This window comes from Myodes glareolus, chromosome 7, assembly GCF_982192425.1.
Source record: "Myodes glareolus chromosome 7, mMyoGla1.1, whole genome shotgun sequence".
Classification (NCBI taxonomy): Eukaryota; Metazoa; Chordata; class Mammalia; order Rodentia; family Cricetidae; genus Myodes; species Myodes glareolus.
This window is the reverse complement of record NC_142032.1, coordinates 16,416,323-16,431,245: the sequence shown is the minus strand read 5'-3', so window position 1 is coordinate 16,431,245 and position 14,923 is coordinate 16,416,323. Positions and strand designations below refer to the sequence as shown.

General features: G+C 45.6%; 1 protein-coding gene across 17 annotated transcripts in view; it reads left to right on the top strand.

The window, feature by feature from the left end:
- Positions 1 to 14,718, top strand: part of Btrc (beta-transducin repeat containing E3 ubiquitin protein ligase) — a 185,612-nt gene extending 170,894 nt beyond the window's left edge. For all 17 annotated transcript variants that reach the window (XM_085693996.2, XM_085693990.2, XM_048439124.3 and 14 more), the window contains 6 exons: positions 2,186 to 2,435; positions 3,404 to 3,522; positions 5,172 to 5,282; positions 5,885 to 5,963; positions 8,710 to 8,902; positions 10,517 to 14,718. In XM_085693996.2, the coding sequence (XP_085550122.1) occupies positions 2,186 to 2,435; positions 3,404 to 3,522; positions 5,172 to 5,282; positions 5,885 to 5,963; positions 8,710 to 8,871 (721 nt within the window). In that variant the 3' untranslated portion in view covers positions 8,872 to 8,902; positions 10,517 to 14,718. The remainder of the gene's footprint in view (positions 1 to 2,185; positions 2,436 to 3,403; positions 3,523 to 5,171; positions 5,283 to 5,884; positions 5,964 to 8,709; positions 8,903 to 10,516) is intronic.
- The last annotated feature ends 205 nt before the right edge of the window (positions 14,719 to 14,923 follow it).

Below are 14,923 nucleotides of genomic sequence, written 5' to 3'. Positions count from 1 at the left end.
GCCATTATGCTGCTGGAGTCAGTGTAACTTGAGTTCAGGGTACCAGCCTCACTGCTGAAAACCTACTAGGTATTTCACCTGAAGCTAAAGAATTTAGCAAACATGATACATCAAAAGTAACTTTTAAAAAGCTAGAATAAAAGGCAGTTAACTACATTGTTAAATTCCCTAAAGTTATACCCTGTAAGTAGGAAAGGCTGCTCCTTTGACTGCTAGGCATAGCAGGCCGGTCCTTGCAGTTGTTGGCAATTAACTTTATCCATGCTGTGGAATGCCTTACAGGAGCTGGAGCATAGGGGAGAGATGATGTTTTGTTTGCTTGTTTGGGCGATGTTGGGACTGAACCCAGGGCTTAGCGTGCTAAGCAGCAGTCTCCCTCTTAGCAACACTGCAGAACAACATGGCTTTCCAGAAGGAGGGCTCAGCTGAAAAGGGCAATAAAATGTTTTAAAAACCAAAATCAGTGTGCAAAAATAGAGTAGTCAAGGTCATTTCTATCATGACACTGCTATGAAGAAAGTACTTGGAGTGGGAGGGAGGACTCTTGTTGACCTCTTGCCCTGAAAAGCACAGAGATGGAACCTTGAACTTAGAATCTACATAATTCTGACCCTTGACCCAGGTGGAAAGCTTAACATTCCGGGAAATCAAACTCAAGTCTACATTACTAAGTCTGTGGCAAAACATCGTGGCCATCATTTCTGTGGGCAGTCACTGGCACAGGTCTTACTGCTATTTTTTTAAATCATTTTTATTGATTATTTAGGAATCTCACATAATATGCCCCAATCATGCTTACCTCCCTGTGATGTGGAATTCCCCTCTGTATACTGTGAATACAATTGGTGAATAGAGAAACTGCTTTGAGCCTAGAGCAGAGCAGGGCAGAACAGAAGTAGGCGGGAAAAACTAGACTGAATGCTGGGAGGAAGAAGGCTGCAAAATGAGTAGAAGCCATGTAGCCCTGCCAGAGACAGATGCCAAAACTTTACCCAGTAAGCTACAGCCACGTGGCAATACACAGATTAATAGAAATGGGTTAAATTAATATGTAAGAGTTAGCCACTAAGAAGGTAGAGCTAATGGGCCAAGCAATGATTTAATTGATACAGTTTCTGTGTGGTTATTTTGGGAGTCTGGGCAGCCGGGAAACGAACAAGCAGCTTCCTACAACATCCCTGTCTTCCCATGCCTCCCCATGACCCCCCCCCCAAAAAAAAATTCCATTTTGTGTTGTCCACATATTTAGTGGAGCATAGTCAAATACAACCGTCCAGGAAGAATGGGTCTTTCTCCACCTGCATCTGCCAGAAGCCATCAGCTGAAGAGAGCATGCAGTGGCCAGAGCGGGGCGGAGCTAGCTCTTCCATGATGCCAACTTGGCACAGCAGCAAGGGGCAGAGCCAGCTTTCCCATGCCCATAGACATTAACATGGCTTCAGGCAGCAGCCCCAACCACAGGCTTGGGTGGTAACACAGGCACAGACCCACTCTTGGTTCTCCCTATTGCTATTCTTTGTCCTGGTTTACATGTGTGTTCTTAATAGAATAATATTAGAATATTAATCCAAAAATCTGTGACAAATTATCAGGTGATAATGACTACTTTCTCATCCTTGAGCACTGTAGCTTGGCCAGATTTCCCATCTTAAGGTTTTACCCAGGAAACACCTACTTCCTGCCTTTTCTCTTTGTCTACACTGCTTCCTTATGGTTCATTCATACTCTGCCTTGGGGCTACAAAGGAAGAGCACAACAGTTGCCATAAAAGTGGGGGGGGGGGTGAGGAGCTGGAGAGATGACTCAGAGGTTAAAGCACTAGCTGCTCTTCCAGAGGTCCTGATTTCAATTCTCAGAAACCACATGGGGCTCACAACCATCTATAATGAGATGTGGTGCCTCCTTCTGGCAGAACACTATACATAATAAATAAATTTTTAAAAAAGTGGGGATGAGCCAAGCATTATGGTCTCTTAGTTTCTTCTTAGGAGGGAGGTGGATCTTTGAATTCAAGGCCAGCCTGGTCTACAGAATAAGTTTCAGGACAGCCAGAACTACAGAGAAACCCTATTTCAAAAAGAAAGTGGGTGTTGAGGGGAGCAGGCATTGATGGTAAGCTCCATAGTCAAGAAAAGGCACTGCACTAAAGCCTAAGTACCGTCTAATTCTCCGTTATCCTTTTCAGAGTGTGGGACGTAAATGCAGGTGAGATGCTAAACACATTGATTCACCATTGTGAGGCAGTTCTGCACTTGCGCTTCAATAATGGCATGATGGTAACATGCTCCAAAGATCGTTCCATTGCTGTATGGGATATGGCCTCCCCAACTGACATCACCCTAAGGAGGGTGCTGGTGGGACACCGAGCTGCGGTCAATGTTGTGGACTTTGATGACAAGTACATCGTTTCTGCATCTGGGGATAGAACCATAAAGGTAATGGGCCACTTTTCCATGTATTCACAAGGTGTAATAAGGAGTTGATGTAAAAGTGTGATCGAGGACAACTGTATACATAAGCATTGTGGTAGAATAATGTCATATTTAATTCAATTTTTATTTCTATAAATAACAATAATGGGCTGGAGATGTAACTTAGTGGTAGCTTGACTGGTGTGCCCAAGACCCAGCTTAGAAAGATAATAACAGTTATTACAAGTGTGAGAAGAGCAGGTGTAAGTTTAAGTCCAAGAAAATAAACATACTGGAGCTGAGAAAATGGCCAGGCTGATGAAGTCCTTGTCGCACAAGCATTAAGGGCTGAGTTAAGATTCGTAGCAGTCATGTGTTTTGCATCCTAAGTTTGCGATCTCAGTGATGGGCACGAGGGCAAAGAGGGTAGATCCCTGGTGTTTGCTGGCCAGCCGTTCTCCAAAGCAGGAAACTTCGTGTTTAAAGACCTCTCTCAGAAAGTGGGTTGGAGGAGCTGAAGAGGTGACTCGGTGTGTTAAGACAGAGGACCGCCTGCTTTCACAAAGGACTCAGGTCTAGTTATCAGCTTGCAGACAGTGGTTTAAAACCACCTGGAACCGCAGTTCCCGGGGCCCTGACACCCTCTTCAGGCGTCTGTGGGCTCCTGCACACACGTGGTAAACACAAATCCAAGTAGGCACACCTACACATAAAAATAGTAAATATATCTCTAAAAAATCGGGTGGAAAGGAACTAAGGAGGGCATTGAGTATGCACACGCAGCATGAAGAGGAGGCCGGTTCTGTAAGAGGATGAAGGAGCAGCCAGCTTCACAATAGTCCCGTGTTACCAAGAACTAAGCTCAACTCTGATTTACATCTCTGTTCTTTGAGACATTGGCATTCTCTGATGACTCACTTCTGTTTTCTGCTTACCCAGTACTGGCAGAAAGTGTACCGATCAACTGCTCAGTTGTCATTTTTCTCTCTCAGGTGTGGAACACAAGTACTTGTGAATTTGTAAGGACCCTAAATGGACACAAACGAGGAATCGCCTGTTTGCAGTACAGAGACAGGCTGGTGGTGAGTGGCTCATCTGACAACACCATCAGGTGAGCAGCAGGTGCCCTTTCCCAGAATGGACCCCGTCACCCTTCCAGTCACCATTTGTGCACAGATCTCATGATCTTTAACTGTCTGTATGTTGTGGTTTGTTGTTGTTGTCTGGGTTTCAAGACAGTTTCTCTGTGTAGTCTGGCTGTCCTGGAACTGGCCTCTAGTTCACAGAGGTCCTGCTTCCTGAGTGCAGGGATTATAGGTGTGGAACACCACCACCTAACTTTGGTTTGGTTTTGATTTTGATTTTGGTTTTTTTTTATTCTATTTTCATATATCCCTTCACTCCTCCCAGTCCCCCCCTGGGAACACATCTCTCCTCCAATCAAATATGCTTCATTTGTGCAGCTTCTTACAGGTCTAAAGCTGCCCTCCCTGAGAGGCAGCACAGAAAAGCTTTTTGTTGGTGTGTTTCCTTCCCGTGATCTTTTCTTACCAAATAGACCTATTTCAGGGGAAGTGCTTAAATAAGAAACTTAAGACAGCTAATGAAGGTTAAAGGCCCTTCTTTTAAAATTCTTTCCTGTAGGGCCGGGCAGAGGCAGGCGGAACTCTTTGAGTTCGAGGCCAGTCTGGTCTACAGAGCTAGTTCTAGGCCAGGCTCCAAAACTACAGAGAAATCCTGTCTCGAAAAAGAAACAAACAAACAAACAAAATTCTTTCCTGTGGTTTAAAAATGCTAATGAATAAAGGCCGTTTCCCTACGTCACTGTTGTTCACAGCATAAAGAGAAAGGGTGGAAGAAAGATTGTTTCTCTGCTAGAAATTATGACTTTTCACTTCAATACAATAGTTGGCCAGAGAGCTGATTGTCTTTAAATTTGAAGGTTGCACAAATCTGTACTTTTTGTATTTTTGTCCTTACAAAGATGAATGACAGAGAGGTGGTAATAATTTGGAAATTTTATCTGTCATCTCCTTTCCTTCAGTGCCTGAGGGAAGAAAGAGCTAGGCCTGATGCATATCAAACCTGCCACTCTTGGAAGTCAATGGAATTGGGCTGAAAGCATTAAAACTATTGCCGGCCTGGCTTTGCTCTGTCGCTGTGACTGCCCTACACAGTGCTGAGGGCAGTGTCCTCCAGCAGAGGTGGAGCGACTGGTGCGAGTGGGGGCTCAGTGACACGGTGTTTCTCACTCTTAGGGGTGACTTCAGAAAGAATTACTCTCTCTTCCTAGGGACTGCACGTTAAATTCCCGCTGGAAGTACCTGGTTTCAGAGTTGTATAAAGCATTGCGTTTTGAAAACATTTACAGCATTTGGACTTAAATCACACTTTTTCTGCCCAAATTATATGACAGATAGCAAATATTATATTGAAAGTAATATACTTTTATATGAGTGACTGATATTTGTGAAATTTTCAAATATATTTTTATTTTATGTGTCTGACTGTGTTGCCTATGAATAGTATTCACACCCATGTGTGACTCACACCCAAGTTGGTCAGAAGAGTGCTGGGTCCTCTGGGACTAGAACTGTGGAAAGTGATGAACCTCATGTAGGTGCTGGGAACCAGAACTCCTAACTGCTCAGTGTTCTTCCAGCCCCCTCTGTGAATGCTCAGCGGATGTGTGAAATATATTGTAATATTCAAGACTTAGAAATGAATCCATGTAGCTACTTGACTCGGTTTTCCTTCCAGATTGTGGGACATAGAGTGCGGTGCGTGCCTGCGTGTGTTAGAAGGCCATGAGGAGCTGGTGCGCTGCATTCGATTTGATAACAAAAGGATAGTGAGTGGGGCCTATGATGGGTGAGTTCACTAACAATATGACAAGACAAGTAAATGTAAGAGCTCAGGCTGTAGCTCAGTAGCAGAGCATGTGCTTAGCATGTGCAGGGCTGGGCTCAGTCCCTAACACCTTTCTTCCCCAAAGTCTGTGTCTTCGTCCTTCCCAGTTTATGGTATTAGAAGTAACCTTCCTTGACTCTAACTCTAAAGTTAAAATACACCATTGCTTAATTGGTATTCACCTCTCTCTCTCTCTCTCTCTCTCTCTCTCTCTCTCTCTCTCTCTCTCTTTCTCTCTCTCTCTCTTGCTTACTGCTTCCTAAAACATTCTTTCTAGTCATTAATTGTATTTGTATTGATCATTATTTTGGCTATTAGATTCTATATTTGTCTGGTTTGCCCTATAAAGCAAAGAACCAGACAAATCCAGCATCGCAGGCTAGGCATGTAGAGTGTCTATTCTAAGAGAGGATGTGAGAGCACAGCCCCAGATCTCGACGTCCTCCGATTCCTGGGAGCTACACTCGCTACCCACTCTTATTGCCCTGGTTTTGTGCTGTTCTTCCTTGTGTTTCCTTACGTTTGCTTTTAACTAAGACTTTTGTCCCCTTTTTGATCTTCAGAAAAATTAAAGTGTGGGATCTTATGGCTGCTTTGGACCCCCGTGCTCCTGCAGGGACTCTTTGTCTACGGACGCTTGTGGTAAGAGCCTTATTGTTAAAGGGGACTGAAGAGCAGGTAGGGGAAGAAATTAAATGTTAATGTGCTGTAGAATATAGATCTGGATTTTATAGTTAGATTCTCACAAAACCTACAAAGTGGAAAAGCAACCAATACATGACAATAAAATACGTTTATATAGTGCCTTTCATCCAAAAGTGCTTTAGAGACTGTGTATGGAGAGGACTGTGGCAGCTGCTTAACAGCTGCATGGCACCTCTCCCACATGTAGTGCAGGAAGTGAGTAAGGATTCTGTATCCACCAGAAGCAGCAGGCGGTACTGAGGGAGAGAGAATATAATTACTCAAATTGGAACCTGTCCAGAATCTAAGGACCTGAACACCTGTACTTGAAAAAAAGAAAAAAAGTATTCTGGGACTCACTGGGGCCCCGGTCAGCTCCTTAGTTCTGCATCCCATTCACTAGGCAGTGCCTCCAGCACCTCAAGCCCAGTCATCGTTATCCCCGTTTACCCTATGCTTGAGCATCTTGACACTTGGCGAGAGAAGTGAGTCAGGAGGAGAAGTGACCTCTTCAAATGCTTTGTAGCGGGGCCTCATGTGGCCCTGGCTGGATTGAATTGTGCTCCTTCTGCTCCCATCTCCCTAGTGCTGGGACCACAGGCTCAGACTGACAAATGTTGCTTTAGTTAGATGTGTGTGGATCCAGAGTAAAAGAATCTTTTGGACAACTCAGGGAAGAGATGAAATATTAAAAGCCCAGTGTTCTGAGTTCTGGTTTAACATTCAGGAAGTCTCAGTTCTGGAGAGAAGGAAAACTTTGTCTTTCTCAAATTTAAAGCACTTTCTTAAATTGTATATGGTGGCATACACAGGTAGCTCAGCATTTAGAGACTGAGACAGGAGAATTGCCATGTGTTCATGAAAGGCCTGGACTACAGATTGAGACCCTGTCCCTTGGACCCAAAAACCTAAGATTGGATACATTCTTTTAATATCACATGAGCTTGGCCTGCTCTCTTCAAACATGTCTTCAAGTGGGTATTCTATGCATGGATCATTTTGGCATGTGTCTGTCATCACAGACCTTAAAAATGAGACAAGAGGAGTGGTGCATACACCTTTAATCCCAGCACTCAGGAGGCAGAGGCAGGCCGATCTCTGTGAGTTTGAGGCCAGTCTGGTCTACATAGTGAGTTCCAGGACATCCAGGGCTACATAGAGAAACCCTGTCTCAAAAATTAAATGGAAAAATAGATAGATAGATAGATAGATAGATAGATAGATAGATAGATAGATAGATAGATAGATGAGGCAAGAAGATTATGAGTTTCTGACCACCTGACTATATATAAAGACCCTATCTTTAAAAAGAAAAATCGAACTTTACAAATAGGGAATGGTGGTGGGTGCTTATAACCAGAACTCAGGCCTAAGGAAGAAGGATCTTGAATTCAAGACAGGCTAAGACTGTATAGCAAGACTTGTTCCCCAAAACAAAACAAATAACAGCAACAACAAAAGAGTATTCAGCTTGTGGGCTGGAGAGATGGCTCAGCGACTAAGAGCGCTGACTGCTCTTCCAAAGGACCTAGGTTCAATTCCCAACTCACAACTATCTATAGCTCCAGTTCCGGGAGAGCTGACACCCTCACACAGACATATGCAAGCAAAACACCAATACATGTAAAATAAAAATAAATGAATCATTATTTTAAAAAAGGGAAGAAAAATAGGTATTAAAAAAAAAAGAAGAAGAACATAACCGGGCGGTGATGATACATACCTTTAAATCCAACACTGGGAAGCGGAGGCAAGCAAATCTCTGTGAGTTCAAGGTAGCCAGGTCAGTTACACAGAGAAAACCTGTCTTGAGAGTCAAACCAACAAAGAATGTTGAGTAAAATAAGCTGGGCATAAATAAATAAATGTGTGTATGTGTTTAATATGAAATTTAAGAATAAGTGAAAAAGCACTAGAGTGCAGGTGAGACTGACTAGTAACAGTGTCAAAAGCACTTTCCAGGAAGAGTAGCCGCCTGATCTAGGCAGTGCTTACTACCCTGATGTGCTAGACTAGGCTCCTGACCTCAAGAAAGCCAGCCATTAGAATTTTACAAGTTGTTGACCGAATGTGGATAGCTTCAAATTGGTCATGGCAGGACTTGATGCATCATGAAAATCTCTAAATGGTTTATGTTTTTATTTTATGTCCACAGATGCTTTGCCTGCATGTGTATCTGTACAGTGCAATGCCCTCAGAGACCAGAGTGTGTCAAATCCTCTAGAATTGTAGTTATAGATGATTGTTAGCTCCATGTGGGTGTTGGGAATTGAACCTGAGTCCTTTGGAAGATCAACCAGCATTCTTAACTGTTGAGCCATGTCTCCAGCCTCAAGAAGTTTAGTTGGCACACATTTACCAGCACCTGCTGTCCACCTGTGATATCTGATGGTCAGAGGAGCTTGCAGGAGATGATAAGGCCAGGGAGGTACCAAGAGTATTCTCCTTTCCTCTTGCCTAACCCCAGTTGATAGTGACAAGCCAGCATCTTCTTTGCAATTTTGCCTACGTAATACTGCTTGTTTACTGTGTTCCTGAGACCAGTTATTGCCAGGTATTTGAGTATTCCATCCTAACGTTAGTGAAATTGCTTCCTGTCTGTGTTTGAAACAATGACTGAGCACACCGTATTCTTTATCGGCTCCTTTAGACATGATGCTTTTGATTTTGAGTCAAAATCATACTTTTGTTTCTGATTCCTTAGGAGCATTCTGGAAGAGTTTTCCGACTCCAGTTTGATGAATTCCAGATTGTCAGTAGTTCGCATGATGACACAATCCTCATCTGGGACTTCCTAAATGATCCAGCTGCTCATGCTGAACCACCCCGCTCCCCTTCTCGGACATACACCTACATCTCCAGATAAATAACCCAACACTGACCTCATACTTGCCCGGGTATGAAAAGAACTTGTATATGTGGCCCTGTGGTAGGAGGTGGAGGGTTGGCTGTGAGGTGCTGCTAGCTCCTGGGAGTTTCTCCCTCTCATTCCCTTGTCTCACCAAGCCCTAGACAGCAGGAGGCATGGACTGAATGAAGCAGGGATTTCCATGGTAGAAGCTAGCCAGTTCTAGTTCTAGAGGACTGTAGAGTTCTTGTGTAGGAGTACTGGTAGTTCCTTCACAGTTTTTATGAAAGTACAGTGACATTTGAACCAGTTGGAAAATCAATGACCCAAAAGCCTGTCATTGTATAGGTCTTAGATCAGGGAGGCCTTCCAGTCTAGCAGCTCATCCCACACGTGACCGGAAATGTCTGACATTGCACATTTCCGCCTGGTTTCCCTGGGAACAGAAGGTAGCTTTTTTGTCTGCAGTCTCTACTCCATCCACAGGAGATTACCCCATGGTTGGTTAGTTTGTTCTTCTCCAGCAGTCACATGAAGTTGGTATCCTTCCCAAATCTCTAGCAGCTCTCTAAGGCAGGGCAAAACCTAAAATACTTGGGTATTATTGATGAGCGCGTCTGCAGTTGGCTTCCGGTGCCATCACTGGGTCAGATGTGTTGGGTTTTTGGGTCCTAGGAAGAGCACCTGCTTTGGGAGCGTTGCCTCTGTGCCTTTCTGTTTGTCACACTCGCCTTGGTTGTTATGGCAGACATGCCTCTCACTGCACTCCTGCACCTCTGTCAGTCTTCCTGAGGGAGTGAGTGTGTCTCTGGGGGCTCCCCTCAGTGTCTCTGCTGTTGGAGAGAGCATAGTTGGTTCATCATTCTTCAGCTAAGTCACACTGGCTGTGTGCTTGTGGGCGTGTAAATTCACAGACTGTCATATCCTGATGAGTGAAATGAGTACAGAATCTGCACCACAGGTCTGCATGGAGATAACCATGATTACTGTGTACCTTGTCTGCCCTTTCGCCAATGTTTGTTTTTTTCCAATGTAATAGTATTTTGTTATTGGGTGGGGGCTACTGGGTATTGAGTGCCTGGCCTGCCTCGTGGAAATGTGCACCTAACCCTCGCTGTTCCTATTCTCCCTCACTTTGCTTACATCTCTCTCCTCACCCTGATGAAGCAGACGTCCCCTGAGAATCTGGCTGTCTTTTGTGACTCATCTAAGGTCTCTTCTTGGATTGTCTTACCTTTTCCCATGACTTCAGCTCTCACTTCAGCATAGATGACTAGCAAATTTCTATCTCCAGTGTCACCCCTGCCTTAATCTCCAGGCCACATTTCCAGCCTCCACCTACACAGGCAGAGCCCACAGAGCCGTCCCTGCCTGCTGTTGTTGCAGGGAGCAGGGGAAAGCATGCTCCGTCCCACCATTGTTCACTCTTAATCTTAGGATATCAGAGTGCCTCTGCACAGAGCCGCTGTCTCCTGAGCACACAGCTCCTTTGTGTAAGTCCCCAAGGAGACTGTGACAGAAGCATTTTGTGGGCAGGGAGCAGCCCTTGGGATGGATCCCCAAGCCTTTCTTATTGTCAGCCACATGAACATTCTTTTTGTCTTAGAGCAAGGGGAAAGTAGAAGGAAAGGGGCTAATGACTGTTGGCTGTGTTTCCACACAGGACTCGTTAATGTCGCAGTATTTAACATATCTGCCAAGACCAGGGTGAACAACAACAATCACACTCCTACCCGGATTCCCCGGATGGATCAGCGAGGAGCAGGGCTTTGAGACTCCTGTTGGGACACAGTCGGTCAGCAGCTGACCAGGATGGTCTGCTCGGCACACCCGGCTGCTTCAGTGCTGCTATCAGAAGATGTCTTTATCTTGTGTGAATGATTGGAACTTTTAAGTCTCCCTTCCTGTTCCCTCCCCTTCCCCTCTGCACCTGTTTCTCTCCCATTGGGTTCCAGACAAAGATGACTTATAAATATATTTAGTGTTTTGCCAGAATCTCTCTTCCTTTGCCATTAAGCAGAAGAACTAGTTTCCCCATATGGCCCACTTCTAGGGGACAGGGGCTGCAGCTTCCAGGCAAAGAATGCCTGGCCTCTTCCTGTTAATGCAGGAGTGTTCAGCACCTGGCCAGAGTAGTCCAAGCCACTGCGTGGGAGGAGACAGCTGCCTGCACGTCCTTAAAGGAGAGAGAGGGACACACACACTGGAAGATCTGCACCTGCTGCCTCCTCCCCAGCCTGGGTTCTGTCCCCCTTCCTTCTCTCCATCTTCAACGAGAAGGCATGTGCTGTGTCCTCATCTAGCATGAGGCGGATCACCCAGAAAATGGGACACTTGGAAGAGTTTGAGTATCCTAATTTCCAGGCTTTTGCTGCAAGTGACCCCAGGGCAGCGGTGGATTCATGAACATGACACTTGTCATATTTGCGGCTTTCTCTCTCCTTCCCTGTGCCCAGGGGGAGGGACAGGAATGTCCTGGGCGCCATCAGTGGTTGTGTCTGCTCTGGACTCAGCAGTCTCCTCGGTTCCATGTAGAGTGGAAAGGAGCTGCTGATTGCATTTCCTCTCATTAACAATTAGATGTGTAATAAAAAGCATTGTGCTTCATCTTAAATCACTGGCAAGGCTTGGCCTGCAGAAAGGCTTGGAATGGCCAGCGCCAGGCACCACTGCATTCTGTACTGTGGCTCACATCTGTTTCCTTGACCGAGCCGGAAAGCACCCAGGCACCCGTAACTGCCCAGACTGTGAGCACAGCAGCTTAAGAGGTGGTCAGGAGAAAGCTGGTTCTCCATTTAGGCCAGTAAATATCAGTCAGTCTAACTGTCTCAACCTTGCATGGCAGATCCTTCCTTCTGCTTCTCCCAAACCCAGTATTTGCAGAAAGGCAAGGCTGCCAGAGGGGATCAGGGTGAAGCTTGGCACACAGGGTTACTAGTAAGCGGGAGCCTTCTCTACCTTTCCCTCTTCCTGCCTTATTTTGCTGTCCACTTTCCCCAGCCAGTAAAAGCATAAGTGACTGAACTTCCTCGAGGGCTAACCTGACCACATGGAAGGCAGCACTGGGCCTCTGCCAGCAGACTCCAGACACAGAGGCTCATGGGTAAGCCTGGGAGAACTTGAACTGAGAGCCAACTCACTTTCCCCCAGCATGTATTGCCTACTAAGGGATGGTTAAGGCTTTTCCCTTGGAAACCAAGCAGTCAGGCTCTCATCACTGTCCCTAACCATGCATCTGAGTTTAAGAAAGCCAGCTGAACCAGCTGCTAGAAAAATAGAAATGGGGGTCAGGCCACCTTCACTTCAGCAAGAGAGAGAGAGACGAGAGCATCTTCATTCTCTGGTTTGCAACTCGTCCCTTAACCCAAAGTGCCCCCGAGTGAATGCCTTTACATGCTGAGTCAGGTCACGCGTGCCATTTGCCTTTTCTTGTGTAACTGTAATCTCAAGTTACATCTAAGAAATATCTCTCCGTATTTGTTTCTCTTTTCCCAACCACTCGCATGCTGCAGAGAGTCGTCTGATAGCTGCTCTGAGCTACTTGTCCACTGACTAATAGTGAAGGACTTTGCTGAAAAACAGGTCAGACATTAAGAGACCTAAGCTGCTTCAAGAAATGGCCTAGTGACCATAACTTGACTAGCCCTTCAGATATATGCTGCTTTGAAAGGTAGAAGTAGGAAAACATCTGCCCAGCATCTGGAGGCCCTGGGCTGGATGCCAGGCTTTGAGGGAGATGTGGGTACTCCTGCACACTCATCAGGCCAGCACTGCGCTCTCCTTCCGAGGTCTAGCTGAAGGCGTGCTGCTCTGACACCCTTGAGAAGTATGGCCACCCACTGTACTTAGACCCAGGTGGACCTGCGCGGTGAAGCTGTTAGTTCGGTTAAGCTCTTTCTCCAGGTTGTCCTTTCTGCTGCTGATGGAAATGGGAATGAAGTTAAGTGGTCTGAGAAACTTGAATCACTCACATTCTCAGCTCTGGGGTCATTTACCAGTTCATTGTAGAAGAAACAATCAGGTAAGTAGAAGTTCATTTCCAGAGAAGGTAAACCTCACTTACCATCTCTGCATGATTTCAGTGGGAATTGATTATCCCCAATCCCCAACTGGGCGAGAATAAATGTAAAGTTTGACCTTTTTAAGAGAAAAGAGAAACAAAGAACATCTCAACACATTTAAAGGAATAGTAGACAAGAAGCTGCAAGTGTCCTGTGGCTCTGAGATGACTGTCCCCATGGTCAGTCTCTCTTTTTACTAAAATCTACCTTCCAGTGTACGGCTTGAAAGACCTCTCCTACAGACAGCTGAAAGCCTTCTTAGGCGGATGAGCATGTGCATAGGGTACCCTGCTGGAGGCTGGACCACTTGTGTCACTGGTGATGTCTGGACAAGGCAAGATGCCTTGATCCTCGTGCATGTGTGCGTGTGCGTGTGCGTGTGTGTGTGTGTGTGTGTGTGTGTGTGCACGTGCGCTGCACACATCCCTTCCCTTGAAGTGCAGTCAGAAAGTGGATGTGAATTATAGATGGGGAGCCTTTTACACTTGTCCCTTGGCTAAATTCTTTCAGATTTGTCCTAACTTTAGAGACAGAAACTGTTTGGAACGCAGTTGACGCGTAATAAAGTCTGGCCCCCGTAGCTTGTTTTGGAACTGGAAATGACACTGAGACTCCTAAATCATTCTGTAAGAAAAAAAATTATTTTTAGCACTGCAAAGCCGGGGAGAAGGCTGTCTTCCCTCATTCGCTCCCCTTCTCTTGCTGACCTCTATCTGAGAGGCTGAACTTGACCTACATGGTTAGCATTTGACTAGACAGAGAAAGCTGAAAATGATTGGGCCCATGGTGATGTTCATTCTTAGCATCTCCCTTTTGAGGTAGATGGTGATACCTTCTGGTCCTGAATCTGAGGCAGGTCCACCTAGATTAGTGCAGTACTGGGTAGAATGAGTCATGTTGGCACCCAGTTCCTGTGACTCCAGCCTGTGCGGTGGTGATCGGTTTACAGTGTAACTTTGGTCCACACGAATCTCCATCCCCATTTGGTTAAACTCAGCAGTTTGAAGTGCACTCAGAGACTCCCAATGGTGCCAGTCCTAGGACTCACACAGATGACCTCTGGCAGCGCAGAACCCTTTTCACCATGGTGAGCACAGTTGGTACCAGTGAGGCAGCCATCTCGGGAATAAAGCTGAGCTTTGCTCCTGGCTATCTTGAAGTTATAATTTACATATGATGTCAGTATCCTTAAAGTTAAGAAGAGAAACCAAAGCAGCAGGTGGCTGCCCACTTGCAGGTGGAATCTATTGCATTGCTGTCCAGAAACCCCTAATGCTGGCAGCCCTGTTTTAACAAAACAGCCCAGTGCCTGTGTCTGACATTTCCTGGAGGCAGTTGACTTCCCAAATATGTACTTCCCAACAAACTCAGTTATCTGACTTAGCTTCTGAGTGTGTGTAGGGACACAGACTGTGTGTTATCTCCCCTCCCAAACCTCTAAACCTTGCCCTTGGATGCTAAAGGAAAAGCCCAACAGGTTAGACCTCTGGGGACCAAGGAAGCTGATCCTTTCCCAAAGCAGCGCCCCTTGAGCCCTGGCAGACTCACTGAGGTTCTCTGTGGACACTGGCGGGGAACAGCCTGGCAGCAAGTGTGAGCCAGGGTGCTTTTGGTTGCCCGCTCTTCGTTTCCTAGGTTCTCCAGTGCTGACTCTTTCATTTTTGTGATTATGTTATGGTGATGTGTAGTCAATGTACCAATATGTTCACAAGCTAGGACCATGGTAATAGAGTGTGTTTGGTTTTTTTAACTGTTTGGGGGGGGGAAGTAAATTACAAGTACAAGATTAAAGTGAATTTTCTAAGTGTCTTTTCTCTTTGACCCAGCATCATAAGGATGGTTGAGTTTTCAGAATACAGTCAAAGAACTGTACAGTAGATTATTTCTTTTATGAGAAAACCAGATCAGGAGCCAGTTTTGGGAGCACACGCCATTAATTCCAGCACTGGGGACACAAAGGCAAGTGGATCTCTAGAGTTCAAGGCCAGCCTGGTTTACGTAATTCAGGC